Source organism: Cheilinus undulatus, linkage group 4 (genome assembly GCF_018320785.1).
Source record: "Cheilinus undulatus linkage group 4, ASM1832078v1, whole genome shotgun sequence".
Lineage (NCBI taxonomy): Eukaryota > Metazoa > Chordata > Actinopteri > Labriformes > Labridae > Cheilinus > Cheilinus undulatus.
In genome coordinates, this window is record NC_054868.1 from 9,047,467 (window position 1) to 9,064,479 (window position 17,013).

Genomic DNA, 17,013 nt, shown 5'->3' on the forward strand with positions numbered 1-17,013 from the left:
GGTTGTGTTCCTAAGGCAAAACTCTCGATGTATATGTGGAATTTTCTTCATGACATAACTGCTGGAAATGGCACAGAACTGATCTTTACAGTGATATAATCCATTTTTATAGTTGATTTCACACATGCTTATGAAATATTCAATTATCTAATCTGGGTTTCATCATTTACACCCCAGTCTCTCTAGAAAAACCTTGTTTGAGCTGGCATGTGGCAAGTTTGCCGTATTGAAGTTGGCCTGCTGTTTTATTCTAGCAGTTTAAATGTAAGGAGCTTTGAATATTCACATGATCCTTCTCATGACATTTAATTCATGCATGTAAAAGATAATCTTTAAAAAAATGTATCTTTGTGTGCTTTGGCTCGAGTTTATTTAAATACTTTTTATAGGGAAAGGTTTTTTTTTAATCAGCAGCCAATAAAAGATCAAGTAATACAAAACAGAACAAATGGATATCTCAATAAGAATTTAAATCATACAAAAATGTATACAAGTCAAAACAGATAGAACTGTTACACACACCTGTCCCTGTTCTCTGCTTCGCCTTTTTCCTGTTTTTCCTCCCCATCACCAAATTGTGTTGTAAATAGGAATTATGAATTTTTTCCTCATGAATCAACTTTCACAGCCTTTAAGCCGTATAAGCTGAGGATGATTTTTGTTTATAACATAACAGAGCAACTGACGCAAAAGATGCTTTAGCCTAATTGTTTGGATGTACGGCAGCAAGTCTGTTTGTGTGATTGTAATTCTCTGTAGAGGCGGACAGGTATGGCTCAGGGAGAGTTGGAGAGTTTGAGGGCCAATTTTCCTTTTTTTTAATTGAATGGGGATTGCGTTGATAACTAAAGTGGATAAAATAAAGTAAAAATCAAAAATTTTCCCTTTATGTTTTCATCAAGTTCAAAGAGTTGCTGGGGGATGTTTTATAACCAGTGGCAATTAAGCTGTGCTTTTTTTTCTATATTAGATTACCTGAAATGTGCATTAAATAATTTTGGCAACTATGAGAAGAGGGAGTGTCAGAGGTTGCAGGCATCCTGCTCTGACATAGCTGATTTTAAGCCTGTTTGTATTTTAAAAATACTGCGATATGACACAGATGCTTTTATTTGGTTCTGAGATTGAACTATAAAAGCCAAGTTACTGGTAAAGTTCTGAATAATTAAGACATCATTGTACATAAATGCAATGTTTTAGAAGTTGTATTTTCTGTTTGTTTTAACATTTCTAAGTACTTAAGATTGAGGGGGTCTATTTTGTGTTTCCTAGATTTTTTTTAAGTTTTATTTTCAACAGTTATTAATAATAGGTTTGTGTTAGTCTTTCAAAATCCATCAGGATTATTGAGTCTAACTCTTGGAAGGAATATTTTCTTTTCAAAACAGTTTTTTTTGAGAGAAGGGTCTCCATTTAGACAACCTTTTCATCACTGATGTAGAATAAACTTCATCCACAGTTAAAGGTCTGAAGACAGACCACATATTCACTGAATAGGCATGCTTGTGCCAGTGTATACAGGCTCACATAAACAGGAAATAGTAATAATATTGTTGCTCCAAAGATGGCTATAAATGGACTGCACAGAACAATTGTTTGAATTATAACTTTCTCCTACATGATCTCATTGAAGGCACTCAAAAAAGCAGAAATTCTCTACTAGAGAGCTGCTGCTAGCATAGACATTGATGTCTGCATCTTTTAGGCTAATTAAAGTTGGAATAACCCCAATACTTCAGGTCATGTATATATATAAACTTAGCACAAAAAGTAAGGAAATTTGTGTTTGGTAGATTATTTCTTTGTTGTAACAGTGTTTCTTGGCAATAAATCTTGTTGGTTTTATTGCGTTGGAAAGCCTCTTTACCTGATTTTTACTTAGGAAAAAGGATTTTGATTAGATATAGAGCTCTGTATATAAGGGATACCTTTAATCTAGAGCTCTACAGAGCTCACTTTGTGTCAGCAGATTGTTAAAATACTGTCCGTAGTTCTAAAAATGTAAACTTTGCAAAGCAGATGTATTGGCCAGATTCCATATCTGTCATCAGGCAAGTCCGTCTTGCAAAGCTTCTATCTGAAATGTTTGTCTCAAGTCTGGGAGACCAACCAGTGTCATTTGAGGAGAACGAAGCTGCTATGGGCTGGTTTAGTTGTGCTGGAAGGCGGTAATAATGGCTGCCACCAGTGTCGCAGTTAGCTCAGATGTAGCTTTAGTATAGTGGCAGTTTTTTTCAGAACTGGACCACATATGTTATTACAAATGAGCAAAGAAGTACAAAAATATTCACAGAAAGCTGGTGGAAAAATGTTTTTGTGCTTCTCCCGACTGACCTCATCATGAGTTTTATCCCACAACAAGCTCCACTGTTCAGAAACTGCAGCAGCATCTTACTACAGTGCCTACTAGAAATGTGCATGCCTACTACCCCATTTATTACATCACCCTGATTCGCCCATAAGGAATTTGACAGATTGTTCATCCAATCACCTTCCCAGAAATTTTTGAAAAGTCCTGCCATTCCCAAACGTTTTGTATGGGAGCGATGCATGCCTACTACTACCTTGTCCCATCCGTCTAATTGGCCCGTAAGGAATTTGACAGACAGAATGTTCATTCAATCACCTTTCCAGAATTTTTTTAAAAGTCCGGCCCTTCCCAAATGTTTTTTATTGGAGGTTTTCCAGATGAATGTGAAATTTACCCATGCAATGGATATATAAAACAGTTATCTGGCATGTCAGTGAAATTCAAAATAGACAGGTGAATCTTTTCTGTACTGTTACAGTTAATTTGCCTATCATATACTGTAGAATCATGTATTGTTTGTCTTGGTTTAGGTCTGTGTCACAAGTGGTATCAGTTAAAATGAATTAGGAAATCTCAGCATACTATAAACAAGATTTATCTGTGGGTATGAATAGTTAGATTGTGTCAAAAATACACTTTCATGCATCCCTACCACAAAATGCTTTTGTTGATAAGTAGATAAAGTCATTGGGCCAAAGCAGTCAATCCAGGGACTCTGTATTTCTCACCCTTCCTCTTTCATCAAGCAAGCATCTTCCTCTCATGTCTGCTGAGCATGAGGTAATCTCTTGAATATCTTTGAGAAAAAAAGGCTGTAGAGACTTATACCACACACTTGTGCTGTTTCTTTGCCATTGCATCATGGAAACCTGAAGTTGCACAAATAAACAGTTATGACCTGCTCCTCAGTTTGTACACAAACATTTATCTGCAGCAGATGCAGAGACGGGATGAGTCACTGCTGGGGGATGTAACTAGCTCAGAGCGATAACAAACAGTCTGTCCAGTGACATAACACATTACACATTACATACACAGAGGTGCCTGTGCATCTGCCTGCAAGGACAACAATGAGGCATTAATCACACGTGATGACAATTTATGAATTTATGAAGATTTCTTTTTCTGGGGCCGTGATGAAAATAACTCTGACTGTGAACACTAAATAGCTTCTTTCTGACTTATTTTATCTATTAATGATTTTAAACAAAATTTGTTCCTGTTGCTGTCTTTGGACAGTAGTGGTCCTGCAGCAAATTTCTCAATGTCTTGAATCACATGTCTTTCAGCTGACTTCGGTGTGTCTGCCAAAAACACCAAAACACTGCAGAGGAGAGACTCATTCATTGGAACGCCCTACTGGTGAGTGGAGAGACAAAACTGTTTTCATAATCAATAAAAACAACCTGAAAAGAAAAAGATTGCCAAAGATCTGGATAGAGTTAGCATTTTCACCTTGCTTGAACAGAATTCAGTGAACACTGGTGACTTCCACATCTTATTTTAGTCAACAGGTTTCAGTCAAGCTATGGTTATAGCTTTATTGGGCCACTAAATTGGACTCCTGCCCTTGTCCCGGTGTTCACACACCATGGGAGAGTTGATTTATTGGTGGAAATATGTCCAACCCCACTAAAGTACATGGTGATGAGCCCCCTTTTAGCTACTAACTATTGTACCTTTAATATCACATACTAAACCATACAACATACAAGCAGATGACATAGTGGTTGTGTGTCAGATAGTAAAAACATGGACAATTTAACAGCTCTGTACATTTTGTACACACTGTGCTTTTCTGTTGGTATTATGAAATACATACTATCCACTGTGCTTGTTGCGCTAGCTCCTGCTGTGCTACGCATTTACAGTTTGCTGTTTGACTCCAGGGTGGGAATTATGGACCATGCACAGAACGCCTAAGCCAGTTAAGGGCAGATTGAGGGGTATACAGAAGAGGATGAAATTATTGGCCCACACTCTGAAAATTTTATACAGAAAGTATTTCCCAACTGCTGTTAAACAAGGCAAGCCATTTTAACACAGCTTTTCCAAACATCCTAGTTTTATTTTGGATACTTATATTATTTTTCTTTGCACGCAGGAACAAAATGATTTCGCAAAAAAAAACAAAAACTACCAGGGTCAAAGTAATTATAATTGGAAGATAACCCTCAATTTTGACTTGATTTTACAAGCAATACAAAGTTAGAGGACACTATTACACAACACTGGTTTGTGCTATGGCTCAACAAAGAGGTCAGTTCTAAAGGAGGTTGTGTTTGTAGTTTTCAATAAGCTTCAAACACATCTCCTGAGGAATCCCAGTCTAAATAAATGCTAAAAAAAAACATGGGGAGGGCTTATAATTTCCTGTGTAGTCAAAATCTGAGAAAGTTAACAAAGTATGGTTTTAGTCAGACTTACATGTTCATGTGTTGCATAAAGTCCAGTTTTTGTCATACCATCACAATAAATTGACCCAACTGATTCCTTTTCACAGGCTAATACAAAATGCGCACTGCACTTTTATCTTAAATCTGATGAAGATGCAGTGCACTTCAACACTTTTGTCCTTTGTACCTTATTATTTTGCAAAAAGTGACCTATGTGTTCCAATTTCTTCTTTGGATTGTGAAAATGACTCCTCTTTTTATATCTTTGGTCCTTTTCTGAAAGCACCAACCTCTGTCTGAAGGGTTGAAGCACAAGAGACTTGTCTAAAGTCTTGTAAACATACTGACACTTTTCTTTTTTTGCTCCCTTCAGGATGGCTCCAGAGGTTGTGATGTGTGAGACATCAAAGGATCGCCCGTATGACTACAAGGCTGATATCTGGTCCCTCGGGGTCACCTTGATTGAGTTGGCGCAGATTGAGCCGCCAAATCACGAGATGAACCCCATGAGAGTTTTGCTGAAAATAGCCAAGTCGGATCCTCCAACCTTAATGCAGCCGTCACGTTGGTGAGTAATTGGAAGAAGCTCAGGCCTCCTGTCGGGGACAGAGAGAGGCTGCTCTGCTCTGAGACTCTTGGCTGTAGTGGTCATGTGCATGGTCATTGCATGGTCAATCCTACTAACGGTCTTTGATGCCTCCTTTTACGTATTGAAATTTTAGCAATACTGAGATTTGTTTGTGTATGTATATTTAAGTCTATTGTTTATCACTTCAATCATTAAGGTCCCCAGAGTTCAGTGATTTCTTACGGCGATGTCTGGACAAGAATGTGGACAACAGATGGAGTGCTCCTCAGCTACTACAGGTACTTTTCTCATGAACAGTTTGAACTTCACTCTAAAACCAATGTCTCTAATACACGACTTTGTCAAACACTGATCTGCATTTTTTGCAAGAAAGTGGCTGTACAAGCTGCCCTGGGTTTAGGGATGGGAAGTCGCAGTAATTTCAGTGCCTGATTATTTCATACCAAAGTGGGCAGAGAGACACAGAAAAGAGAGACGGGGGAAGCCACTGGTTGCATGCTGTAGGAGACCAAAGGTGTAGGTGTGTGTGAGTGGGGTTGTGAGAACTGGGGCAGGGTGAGCAGATTAAGTACAGCAGCAAGTAAACACTAAAACACAGCGTAAGAGAGGACTAAATTGGCAAAGAGAGACAGAACTTACTTAACAAGAAGGTAATGTTATCTTTGAAATCACACAACTTCTATCACAACTATGAAAAGAGCTTTACCTTATTTCAGTTCTTTCCTTAATGCTCCAACCCCCCTGTTTAACTACTTATCAGCGTCAGTTCATGGTACCTTCTTCAAAAAGAAGCCATAATCTTCATTAACCCCTTCCATGCCCATGCAGCACCTGTGCTGCTAAGAATAAGCATTCCTGGTGGACATCTGCTTGCCTGCCTGCTGTCAAGTCAGGCACAGTGCCTTGTGTCCCGCCATGATTGACACTCATCCCTTTGTGCTGGAGCTGACGTCAGCTGTACAGGCTTTTCTTTTTCCATTGGGTTTAAGGTGCTCACCAGGTCAGAGCCACTTCTTACAGAGAGGCAGAGAGGAAGACACACAAACAAACAGAGGAATTACTATACAGCGCTTCAGTGAAGGGATTGCTCTTTTGTACAAGAAGACTCAATGGGCTTGAAAATACAGAATAACGGACTGCCGCCAATGAAGGTTTTGATATCGAAGAAGCTTCACATACTCAGGCCAGCGATAGAATATATTCAGCAGATTTCTAAGCTGAAAAAGGTGAGGCTGTAGACTTAGGGTGTTAAGTGTCATCTTTTTTCATGTTTGAGTTGACTGATTGGTACAAGGCTTGATTTATTTGTTTATTGTTTTTTGTTTTTTGTTTTTTTGGTGGGGGTTCTCATAGTGATTTATTTTTACCCATATTTTTTTCTTTTAAGCCTGTAAAGCCCTTTGTGGTTGCTATAAATGTAACTTAAGTTTTATTTAACATGGGAAACTTTCATGGGAGAGAAATGGGAAAGAAAGATGCAAGGAAGAATTATTCTCTCATTACTGTATGATTAGATTATTGTATTTACCTGTGTAGGTATTCTTATGGCTAAAATAGTCAAAGCCTGTTTCTCTGGGGATAATTTTTGTCTCATCATAGCTGGTATAAGTTGTGAAGGATTTTCCATCCTGCACTGCAAAATGTGTTGAAGTCTGTCAGGTTAATGTTTAGTTAAACAACATATGCTAAGAGTTTCAGATTCTTGTTTTCTAATTGGGTTTTTTATGTTGTGTTGTTTGTGTTTTTTTTGCACAGCACCCGTTTGTGTCCAGTGTTTCAGACAGCAGGCCGCTGAGGGAGCTTATAGCCGAAGCAAAGGCCGAGGTCACTGAGGAGATCGAAGAGCACAAGGAGGAAGAGGAAGAAGAGGAGACAGAAGCACATCTGGTGTGTAAACAGTTGCTCTAAAAACAGTCTGTAACACTAATTTTTGTTTGTTCCAAATATGTTTATGTAATCAGGTTTTTTAAGCAGAGCATACTTGTTTTGCTTAGTCACAATATGAGCTTCATATTTGTGACTTTTCTCTGGAATTAGAAAATAATTTAGTCAAGAAATCACAGAGAATTTAAATCATTTTAATGTGTGAGGATTTTCTGCTTTCCTGTATCTTTTTAGTCATATTGTTTAAATGCATTTTTGCTTTTGAATGTTGATTTGATAAAAAAATGTGCATAAGAATTAAAGATGGTGGGCAGTACAGTGGTACTGCATCCTAAGGCCTTTAAAAATAACAATGAAAATACTTTAAATACCATCATAAAAAATCCGCTGTGTAATGTGCGCGTGTATGAGCTAAATGCCTTAAAGCCTAGTCCACTATATATTGTATCCAAAACCAAGTTTTTCCTCAATCCATATTCAGAAATAATCCCATCCACACAAGCAGAATTTCAACAGTATTCCTTTCTTCACTGTGTGGGCGAAGATGCTCACTTGAGGGCATATCCTGAGTGAAGGCTCATTGCAAATGATTATTTGTCTGAATAACACTCAAGTGTGGGGTGTCAACTCATTTATTTCACTGCCCAAACTCACATTGTAGTCTCCCAGACCTTGAATCGCCAGTATCAAACAAGATATTGATGATTCGAGGTTGTAATGCCTCCTACGGAGTACCCAAAACAACCAATGTGAGCGAGCCACCCTGGAAGCGTCACCAGCCAGGTGCATACAACTAGAACTTTCCTCCAGCCAGGATTTCATCCAAATACTTTTCCTTGTTTGTTTGTTTGTTTGTTTTTTGCTGCAACTGTAACACATACTAGGACAGCTTATCATGGAGGGACAAGACAAGGGTAGGGTAGACGTCTGTTTTTCTTCTGGAGTTGTGATCATGCAGGGTCGTTGGCAGGTCGGCAGGTGTGTGGTCTGAGTGGACTCACGGTCTGGCTGAGTTGTCTAGTGTGCGCTCGAAGGATTGTAAGATGAAAAATCGCTTCTCTTCATGTCTGTTGTCGCCTACATAGAATGGCTTAAAAAACTTTAATTCCTTGTTCTGGAGCACTTGGATGTTAATAGAGACATCTATTTTAAACAACAGAGTGTATTCATTGTAAATTAAGCAGCAAACACTCACAGTTTTAGATTGTTATTTAGACCTTTTCTGAATGAGACAGAGGACATACACAATAAAAGAAAAGAGCTCATACACCAGTGTATGTGCACAGTGCTAGAGGATCTGACTGATCAATAATTTCAGTTAAATCATCTGATAGAGCCTCTCTTTGTTGCTGACACAGCAAGAAACACCTTAAAACTCATTGTGCTTTGTAATGACATCAGTTTAACTCTGACTGTTGGTGATTTTTGGAAAAGACAGCATTCCTAACTTCACTTTTTCACACTTACTTCTTCTGTAGGGCCACAAACGTGCTCCCTCTGATGTCAGCGTTGCCAGCTCTGAGGATGAAAAGGTCCCCCTCTCTCCCACCATCCTTGAGTCAGTCCCTGAGAAGGTTGAACCAGGGCTACCAGGGCCCACATCCACAGAGCTCCCCGTGGCCAACCATGTGCTGGACACCAGCTTTGTGGAGGAGCCTGCTGCCCCCACAGCTGGAAAACACACTCCAGGTGATGATAGAGTGGCAGAACATAAATTAGAGGAGACGCTCACAGAAGGAGCAGATGATGCCTCCCCAGGGATGGAAACAGAAGTACCGGCTGAGGAAATGCAGAACCTGGAGATAGCTCCTGAGGATGAAAAGGAGGTTGACACAAATGAGGTTCCAATCACTCCAAAACCCACAACAAAATCCACTGAGGAGGAAAAGATGGAAGTGGAGGAATCAAATGCAGCAGCAGAGGAGGAAGAACCATACAAACATCTTAAGATGACAGTGACACTTCCGGGTGAGGATAAAGTTGTACTCAAAAAGGAAAATGAGAGCGAGAAGATGATTCCAGACAAAGTTAAAGATGACAAAGAGAGAGACTCAGACTCGGGAAGCGGCTCTGCTGCTGATAACAGCAGTGTGGACCTGAATCTGTCTATCTCAAGCTTTTTGTCCAAAACAAAAGAGCCAGGATCTGTTTCCATACAGGTAACTTACTCATCCACAAATTTCAGGCACTGTTTGACGTTGAGCACAGCTACAGAAACTATAAACTCTTGTCTCTTTTTAAACAAGGACACGCAGCGCCAGAAGAAGACGCTAAAGAAGACTCGTAAATTCATGGTGGATGGAGTTGAAGTGAGCGTGACTACATCAAAGATCATCACTGACAATGACACCAAGAACGAGGAGATGAGATTCCTGAGGTATTCAGCTGCTCTCATACGCATACACCATGTGCATCAGTTTATGCAAATTTTATGCAAATATGTTACCAGAAAAAATGTGTTCCCAACCTTACTGTAAAGAGTTAATCTTTACCAACACTGAACCTCTTTTTTTTTTTCTAAGTCAGAGCTCATGTTTGTTCACTACTGGGATCCACTGTATGGTAAAAAATACACATAAAATCAGCGTTTTCTTTCTCTACTTCTTCTGTCCTCCAGGCGCCAGGAGCTGAGGGAGCTGCGTCTCCTGCAGAAGGAAGAGCAGAGAGCCCAGCAGCAGCTCAGCAACAAACTGCAGCAGCAGAAAGAGCAGATCTACCGACGCTTTGAACAAGAGACGACAGTGAGTCACTCAATTCAAATGCCAATGCTTAGACTGCTGTCTTTATGTCAAATCTGTTAGTTTCTTGCTCAATTGGGTCCCACAGAGATCACTTTTCACGGTAGTATCTGCAGGACAGCTTTGTGAGTGAGCCCATGCTCTTCCAGAACCATTTTTATGTATTCATGATGTTGCATAAGATGAAATGTGAATCAGTTGCTTCTTGCAGTGCTTTCTTGAAAGTTTGCAAGTTTCCAAGCTTGTTTTTTTTTTAGATCTGTCATTGTCATATTGAAATCACTGCACCTTAATCAATAAGGGATAAGTGGGATAAGTCCAGGAGTGCTTTGCGTTTGGGGTTTCGGTATTATAAAAGTGAAAGAGCACACACCCTTAGATACAAACATGGCCTTTAAACTGAAATGACAGTGTAAACATCTGTTATCTATGTCGTCTTTAGCTGATTTATGACTTTCCCTGAAAAGGAAGAATATCTGTGGGGAAGGTTTTGCCTTAGGAGTATAAAAAGCCACAAGTATCTTTTCTGCCTTCTTGCACTTTAAATAAATTAAAACATGATATAATATTCTACGTTGTATAAACCATCTGTTTCCCCTTGATAACAATATTTTTGTCATGTTTGCCACTGTGTAGTAGCCCCTCTTCTTTTAATTACAGTCTGTAGAAGTCTGGGAAGTGAAAGAGACCAGCTGGGGAAGTTTTGGAGAGGTTGTTGTCCAACCCTTGTCTGATGTAGAATTCTTGCCGCTAAACCTTCCTGAGTCTTCCTTGTCAGGTTTTCTGTTTTATGATGCTTTCTGTTGGTGAAAGGTCTGGACTGCAGGTAGGCCACTTCAGCACCCAGACCCTTCTGCTGCAAAGCCATGCTATTGTGATGGATACAGTATGGGGTTTAGAATTGTCTCGCTGAAATATGCAAGGCCATCCCTGAAAGAGACTTCTCAATGACAGCATATGTAGCTCTAAAACCTCTCTATACTTTTCAGTATTGATAGTGCCTTTCTCAAAAAAAAATAGTAAAATGTCTCAGTTTCAGCATATGATATGTTGTTTGTGTTCAGCTGTGAATGAAATGTGCATTTATGAGATTTGCAAATCATTATTCCTGTTCCTTATATTTGACACAGCAACCCAACTTTTTTGGAACTGGGTTTGTAGTGGGCTACTGTGTAAGTATGTGGTTTTAGATATAACTCATGTATATAAATATATATGTATTTTTTCATATAGATCCTCTCTGCCTTTATGAGCACAGGCAGAGCTAATGTCAAACTTATCATTTAACTGTACAAAAGATTTTTTTCCGCAGTCACAAGAATCAGTGACAGTACTTAGGGCGTCTTTTGAACTTTGTCAGTTGCTTCATTTTTTCTTGAACCCACACATTACAAAGTTCACTGTGAGATCTTCTTGACTGTAACTCAGTTTACAGTTACACTTCAAAGTAGCTTCTAAAGATGCATGTTTATCCTGTATTGAGGCTTCTTTCTGTTTTAATCTTAAAAATTGGTATTTTTCTGGCTCCCAGGAAAGGTTGGAATGCATTCCTGTGTTTTGCCAAGCAGTGCCACTATGAGCCGTGCCCAAGTGCACCCACCAGCACAAGCGCGCCGCAGTGACACCCCAGAAGTTCGTCATCATTTAGGGAAGTTTCACAAACGTATATTAAGTAGCAACTGCTGCACCAATCTTTGAAATATCTGCCAGATTACCAATAGAATAATAGAATAAACCCAACCTTAATAATCTAATAATCTTAAAAATTGGTATTTTTCTGGCTCCCAGGAAAGGTTGGAATGCATTCCTGTGTAAAGTTATACAAAATGTAAACAAAATACTTCATAGATTTTGTTGATTTGATCACTAGTCAACATCCTTTCAGCTCATAATCTCTTAGGACTTTGCATTATAAATTCACAGAACAGCTCCCTCTTTAACAGCAGTTTGTTTCACTCATAGATGAGCAGAGGCGGACAGCTTGGCCTGTCAGGAAGACCATGTTTTATTCTTACTGCCAGAAAATCCGGTTGTTAAAAACTGAGAGAGACTGTCAACTATCAGAAATAATTTTAATGTAACTAATGGCAGAAATACTGTGTGCAGCATTCATTAGAATGAATTATACCAACACTTGAATTTCAAATTGAAAGGCAAACAGTAATACTTTATTTATTGAACTAAACACAGAATTAATGCCAATTTAAGCTGCTCTTTCAATTCCATGGACAGAGTATCTTCAGATTCCATCCATCCAGGCAGGGTGCACCATGGACTGGTTGCCAGTCAATCACAGGGCTGACATATAGAGACAGACAACCAGACACGCTCACATTCACACCTATGGCCAATTTAGAGTCACCAGTTAATCTACCGAGCGTGTCTTTAGTGGTGGGAGGAAGCCAGAGTGCCTGGAGAGAACCCACACAAGCAGACAACAGCGCTAACCCCTGTGTCACCATGCAGCCTGTATTTATAGATTATTTGGGTATAATTTCATTATATTTCTTTTTTTCTCATATGTATTAAGTAATGCATATTAACCATAGACTGTCGAAAGAATTGGACAAAGCCTGTTTGATGTCAGTCGTCTGCTTACAATAGGCGGACTCAAACAGCTCTTGAAGCCAATCCGCAGCGGCTTCCATATTGAAATCGCGGTCTCAACCAAACTTTGGATCAACCTAACGGCCCACCCGCTAAGCACAACTTCCTGTCAGCTAGCTAGCTAGCATTCTTGTTGATAGAAATGTAGCTTCTGCCTGTCAAGCTGTCAATCAAATGAGACGCACCAATCAGTCTGCAGTGAGGTTTTTCCTAAATATAATCCAAACGATTGTGGTACACATAAATTCACCCCCATACAGTGAGAGCAAGTGAAGACATTAGCTAATGATACACGTTTTGTTTTTTGAACCAGGCTGTAAACCAGTTTATTTCTAGTGTAAAAAACGGATTTTTAAAAGGTGTTCAGACGGGACTACCGGTGTTCCTGCAGCCAGCCTCAAGTGGACACTCATGTGGACACTCGCTGTATTGCAGTTTTTTTGCGCTTCCGCATTGGCTTCGTAATTTTTCAGGACCGGAGGGTTCCGCTTGATATTAACAAGATTTACAGTTATAGACAGTTATATTTATTAATATATTTGGAAAAATGCATACAAATAATCATCATAGATTATTATTGGAATATTTCTACTTTAAATTTTTTTTTTTTTTTTTTTTTTAGATTTATTTTTGGGCTTTTCATGCCTTTATTCCATAGTGGAGGACAGTGGATAGAGTTGGAAACGGGAGAGAGAGTGGGAGTGACATGCGGTAAAGGGCCACAGGCTGGGTTTGAACCCTGGCCAACCGCGTACATGGTTAGGGTTTAGACCGCTAGGCTACCTGTGCACCCCCAACTTTTCATCTTCTAATTCATTTTTTGTGCATGTTCTTGTAAGAGCAACTCATACTGATACTCTTCATGATAGATTTTATGTTTTTTTTCATGTACAGAGTCATTTCATATCTTAGACTGGTTTGTGGGCCATGTTTGGTGAGACGATGGGTTGCATGTGACCCCAGGGCCTCAAGTTGCCCACCCTTTCAGCTTTGGGGCTCATCCTCTATGACTTTTGGCAACACAGATCCAAACCAAGCCGTGTTGATTTACTTTTCCACCACTAGTTTTGCCAAGCAGTGCCACTATGAGCCGTGCCCAAGTGCACCCACCAGCACAAGCGCGCCGCAGTGACACCCCAGAAGTTCGTCATCATTTAGGGAAGTTTCACAAACGTATATTAAGTAGCAACTGCTGCACCAATCTTTGAAATATCTGCCAGATTACCAATAGAAGAAGAAGAAGAAACTTTGAAAGCAAACATTGCTTCTTCTTCCTTTTGTGGAGCAAAACAATGCTTACTGTAGCGTAGCTATTTAACACCATCGACCCAAAACGCTGCGTCCTCAGCTCTAGTCGCTTCCTCAAACGGGAAGTCAGTTGTGGTGGAAAAGCAAATCCCCTGCCACGCTGGGCTGCTGTACCGAGTCAAACCAGGTAGAGCCAAGCCGGTCAATGTTATGGTAAAGCCCCACTTGACTCATGCCCCGTTTCTCTTTGTGTCCTCCAGAGTAAGAAACGTCAGTACGATCAGGAGGTGGAGAACCTGGAGCGACAGCAGAAGCAGACCATTGAGAGGTTGGAGCAGGAGCACACCAACCGGCTCAGAGACGAGGCCAAACGCATCAAAGCTGAGCAGGACAAAGAGCTCTCCAAGTACCAGAACATGCTAAAGAATCGCAAGAAAGAGGTTGGCATGTCAACCACATCATGTTTTAGGTCTTAACAGCAGGCTTTTGGAGGATGTGATGGCTTATAAATTATCTATTCTTAGGGGGTTGTTTGAATACTAAGGCACGCACACACCCCTGTGAGCTGTCTTATAAGTGTTTACGTAACCAGCATTTAGCTGCACAAGGGCTTAATCAGTCTGCCTGCCACCTCTCATTTATTTTCTCAACCAGTGCTAATCTATCCACAGCTTTTGTCCCATTTTGTTTCCTTCTGTTGCTCATGACTTCCCCAATACAGGCCAAACAGGAAGTGGGAATTTCTCCAAAGCATGTGACAAACACTATCATTAAACGTTTTAAAGAAGATATTATCCAGGCCTCACCAGAAGAGGTAATGACGGTTTGCTTTGCTGTGAATTTTGAACTTTGATCCACACTACCTTTTCCCCATGGCATCACTCACTCTTTTGTTGGAACAAACTTCAAACTGTGTGAGGGGAGTGTGCAGAGAGTTATACAACATTATTATTTATTAGGCTATTTTTTGCTGTTTTTATGACTTTTCCTCTCCTCTCCAAACCTTCCACCTACATAAGTTTGCAGTGCCCACAGAGTTCAAGTGTATGTTCAGTGTTTAGTGCGATGTGTAGGAGGGTAATGTACTGTGATCCACAGGGAGTGGCCGATGTTATGATTCAGTCCTTTCAGTTGTCTTATCTGTGTAATGCTCCTGAACAAGATGTAAGTGAAACACCAGCTGACTGCTATTTTTTTTCTGTAATAGAACTTTTCTTTGTATACTCTTTCAGGCACACACTTAAACCTCTCTATACATCAGTTGCTTTTTCTCCGCTATTTCAGCAACAAATCTTTAGGGCTGTAGTCAACCAAAGTGAAACTTGGCTGACTAAGATTACTCCTAACCTTCAATAGGTGAAAGAATTGGCCAGATTCCATGTCTGTCATCAGGCTTCAAGCTGATATGCTTGTTCCTGGTCAAAGAATAAGCAGACCAATCAGCGCCAGAACATGGCGATAGCTACAGGCATGGTTTAATTGTATTGCAAGCCTGTGTATGAAGTGTTGCCCAGATGGATGTGAAAAATATCAAATGCAAAGGATGAAAAAAAGATTACAGAGGGAAAAGATTTAAGAAAACAATATGCAAAGGATACCAATAAAACAAAGGAAGAGTGGCAGGTTTAAGGCAATTTTGAATTATAAAGTTTAAAATATTGGACAGAAATGTATAATTCATTTCACAGTCTATAGTTCAAACAATTCAGATATATGCCGCATTTCAAATTAGTATGCAAATGATATTTTTCTCTGATTTTCCTAAATGGTCAATGCAAATGACAGTCAGTATAATTTTCAAGTCATCAACCATTAGAGCATATTTCAAATTTTATTGAACAAACCTCCATATGATATATATATATATTTTTTTTTTTTTCAAAAATAAAAACCTCAAAATGCACTGTTCCAAATTTTTACGCACAGCAGAGTTTCAGAACATTTTTATAGGTTGTAGAGAACTGAAAATGGTCATTTGTTGAATCTACAGTGTTAGGAGGTCATATTTACTAAAATCAAAAGCTACTTCAATCAAAAACATTTTAACAGGCAAAGTTACATGTTAACATAGAAGCCCTTCTTTGATATCACCTTCACTATTCTTGCATCCATTGAACTTGTGAGTTTTTGGAGAGTTTCTGCTTGAATTTCTTTGCAAGATGTCAGAATAGCCTCCCACAGCAGCTTTTTTTGATGTGAACTGCCTCCCACCTTCATAGATCTTTAGCTTTAGGATGCTCCAGAGGTTCTCAATAGGGTTGAGGTCAGGGGAGGATGGGGCCACACCATGAGTTTCTCTCCTTCTATACCCATAGCAGCCAATGACACAGAGGGATTCTTTGCAGCATGAGATGGTGCATTGTCACGCATGAAGATAATTTTGCAATAGAAGGTCCAGTTCTTCTTTTTGAACCACGGAAGAAAGCGGTTAGTCAGAAACTCTGTATACTTTGCCAAGGTCATTTTCACACCTTCAGGGACCCTAAGGGGCCTACTAGCTCTCTCCCCATGATTTCAGCCAAAACTTGACTGTACCACCTCCTTGCTGACATCACAGCCTTGTTGGGACATGGCGGCCATCCAGGGTTGCACGGCACTCATCAGTCACCAGACTGTTTGAAAATTAGTCTTCATGCATTTCTGGGCCCACTGCAACCATTTCTGCTTGCTTGAGCATTGATTGGGGATGGCTGAATAGTAGACACAACTGCAAGTCTGTGGAGGATCCTACACCTTGAGGTTGATGGGACTCCAGAGGCACCAGCAGCTTCAAATACCTCTTTGCTGCTTTGTAATGGCATTTTATCTGCTGCTCTCTTAATCCGATGAATTTGTTTGGCAGAAACCTTCCTCATTATGCCTTTATCTGCACAAACCTGTCTGTGCTCTGAATCAGCCACAAATTTCTTCACAGCACGATGATCATGCTTAAGCCTTGTCCAAGGCATTGCACTATTTGAGGCTTTTCAGCAGCAGAGAGATCCTTTTTCTTTCCATATTGCTTGAAACCTGTGGCTGGCTTAATAATGTGGAACGTCCTTCTTAAGTAGTTTTCCTTTTCTTGGGCTCACCTGGCAAAATAATGATCACGGGTGTCTGAGATTGATTTCAGTGATCCAAAGAGCCCTGAGACACGATACCATCCATGAGTTTAACAGAAAAACCAAAAATGTAATGTTTATGACACTAAAATCCAATTTGCATAACAATCTGGAACGCATTATACAGTACTGACACTCA

At 39.8% G+C, this 17,013-nt stretch overlaps 1 protein-coding gene across 1 annotated transcript in view; it reads left to right on the plus strand.

Moving 5' to 3' along the window:
- slkb (STE20-like kinase b) overlaps nucleotides 1-17,013 on the plus strand; it is a 48,427-nt gene that overhangs the window by 18,886 nt on the left and 12,528 nt on the right. Inside the window, exons 5-12 of the mRNA XM_041784895.1 lie at nucleotides 3,601-3,673; nucleotides 5,081-5,275; nucleotides 5,493-5,574; nucleotides 7,052-7,183; nucleotides 8,659-9,339; nucleotides 9,427-9,557; nucleotides 9,798-9,921; nucleotides 14,034-14,213. Coding sequence (XP_041640829.1) covers nucleotides 3,601-3,673; nucleotides 5,081-5,275; nucleotides 5,493-5,574; nucleotides 7,052-7,183; nucleotides 8,659-9,339; nucleotides 9,427-9,557; nucleotides 9,798-9,921; nucleotides 14,034-14,213 — 1,598 coding nt within the window. The remainder of the gene's footprint in view (nucleotides 1-3,600; nucleotides 3,674-5,080; nucleotides 5,276-5,492; nucleotides 5,575-7,051; nucleotides 7,184-8,658; nucleotides 9,340-9,426; nucleotides 9,558-9,797; nucleotides 9,922-14,033; nucleotides 14,214-17,013) is intronic.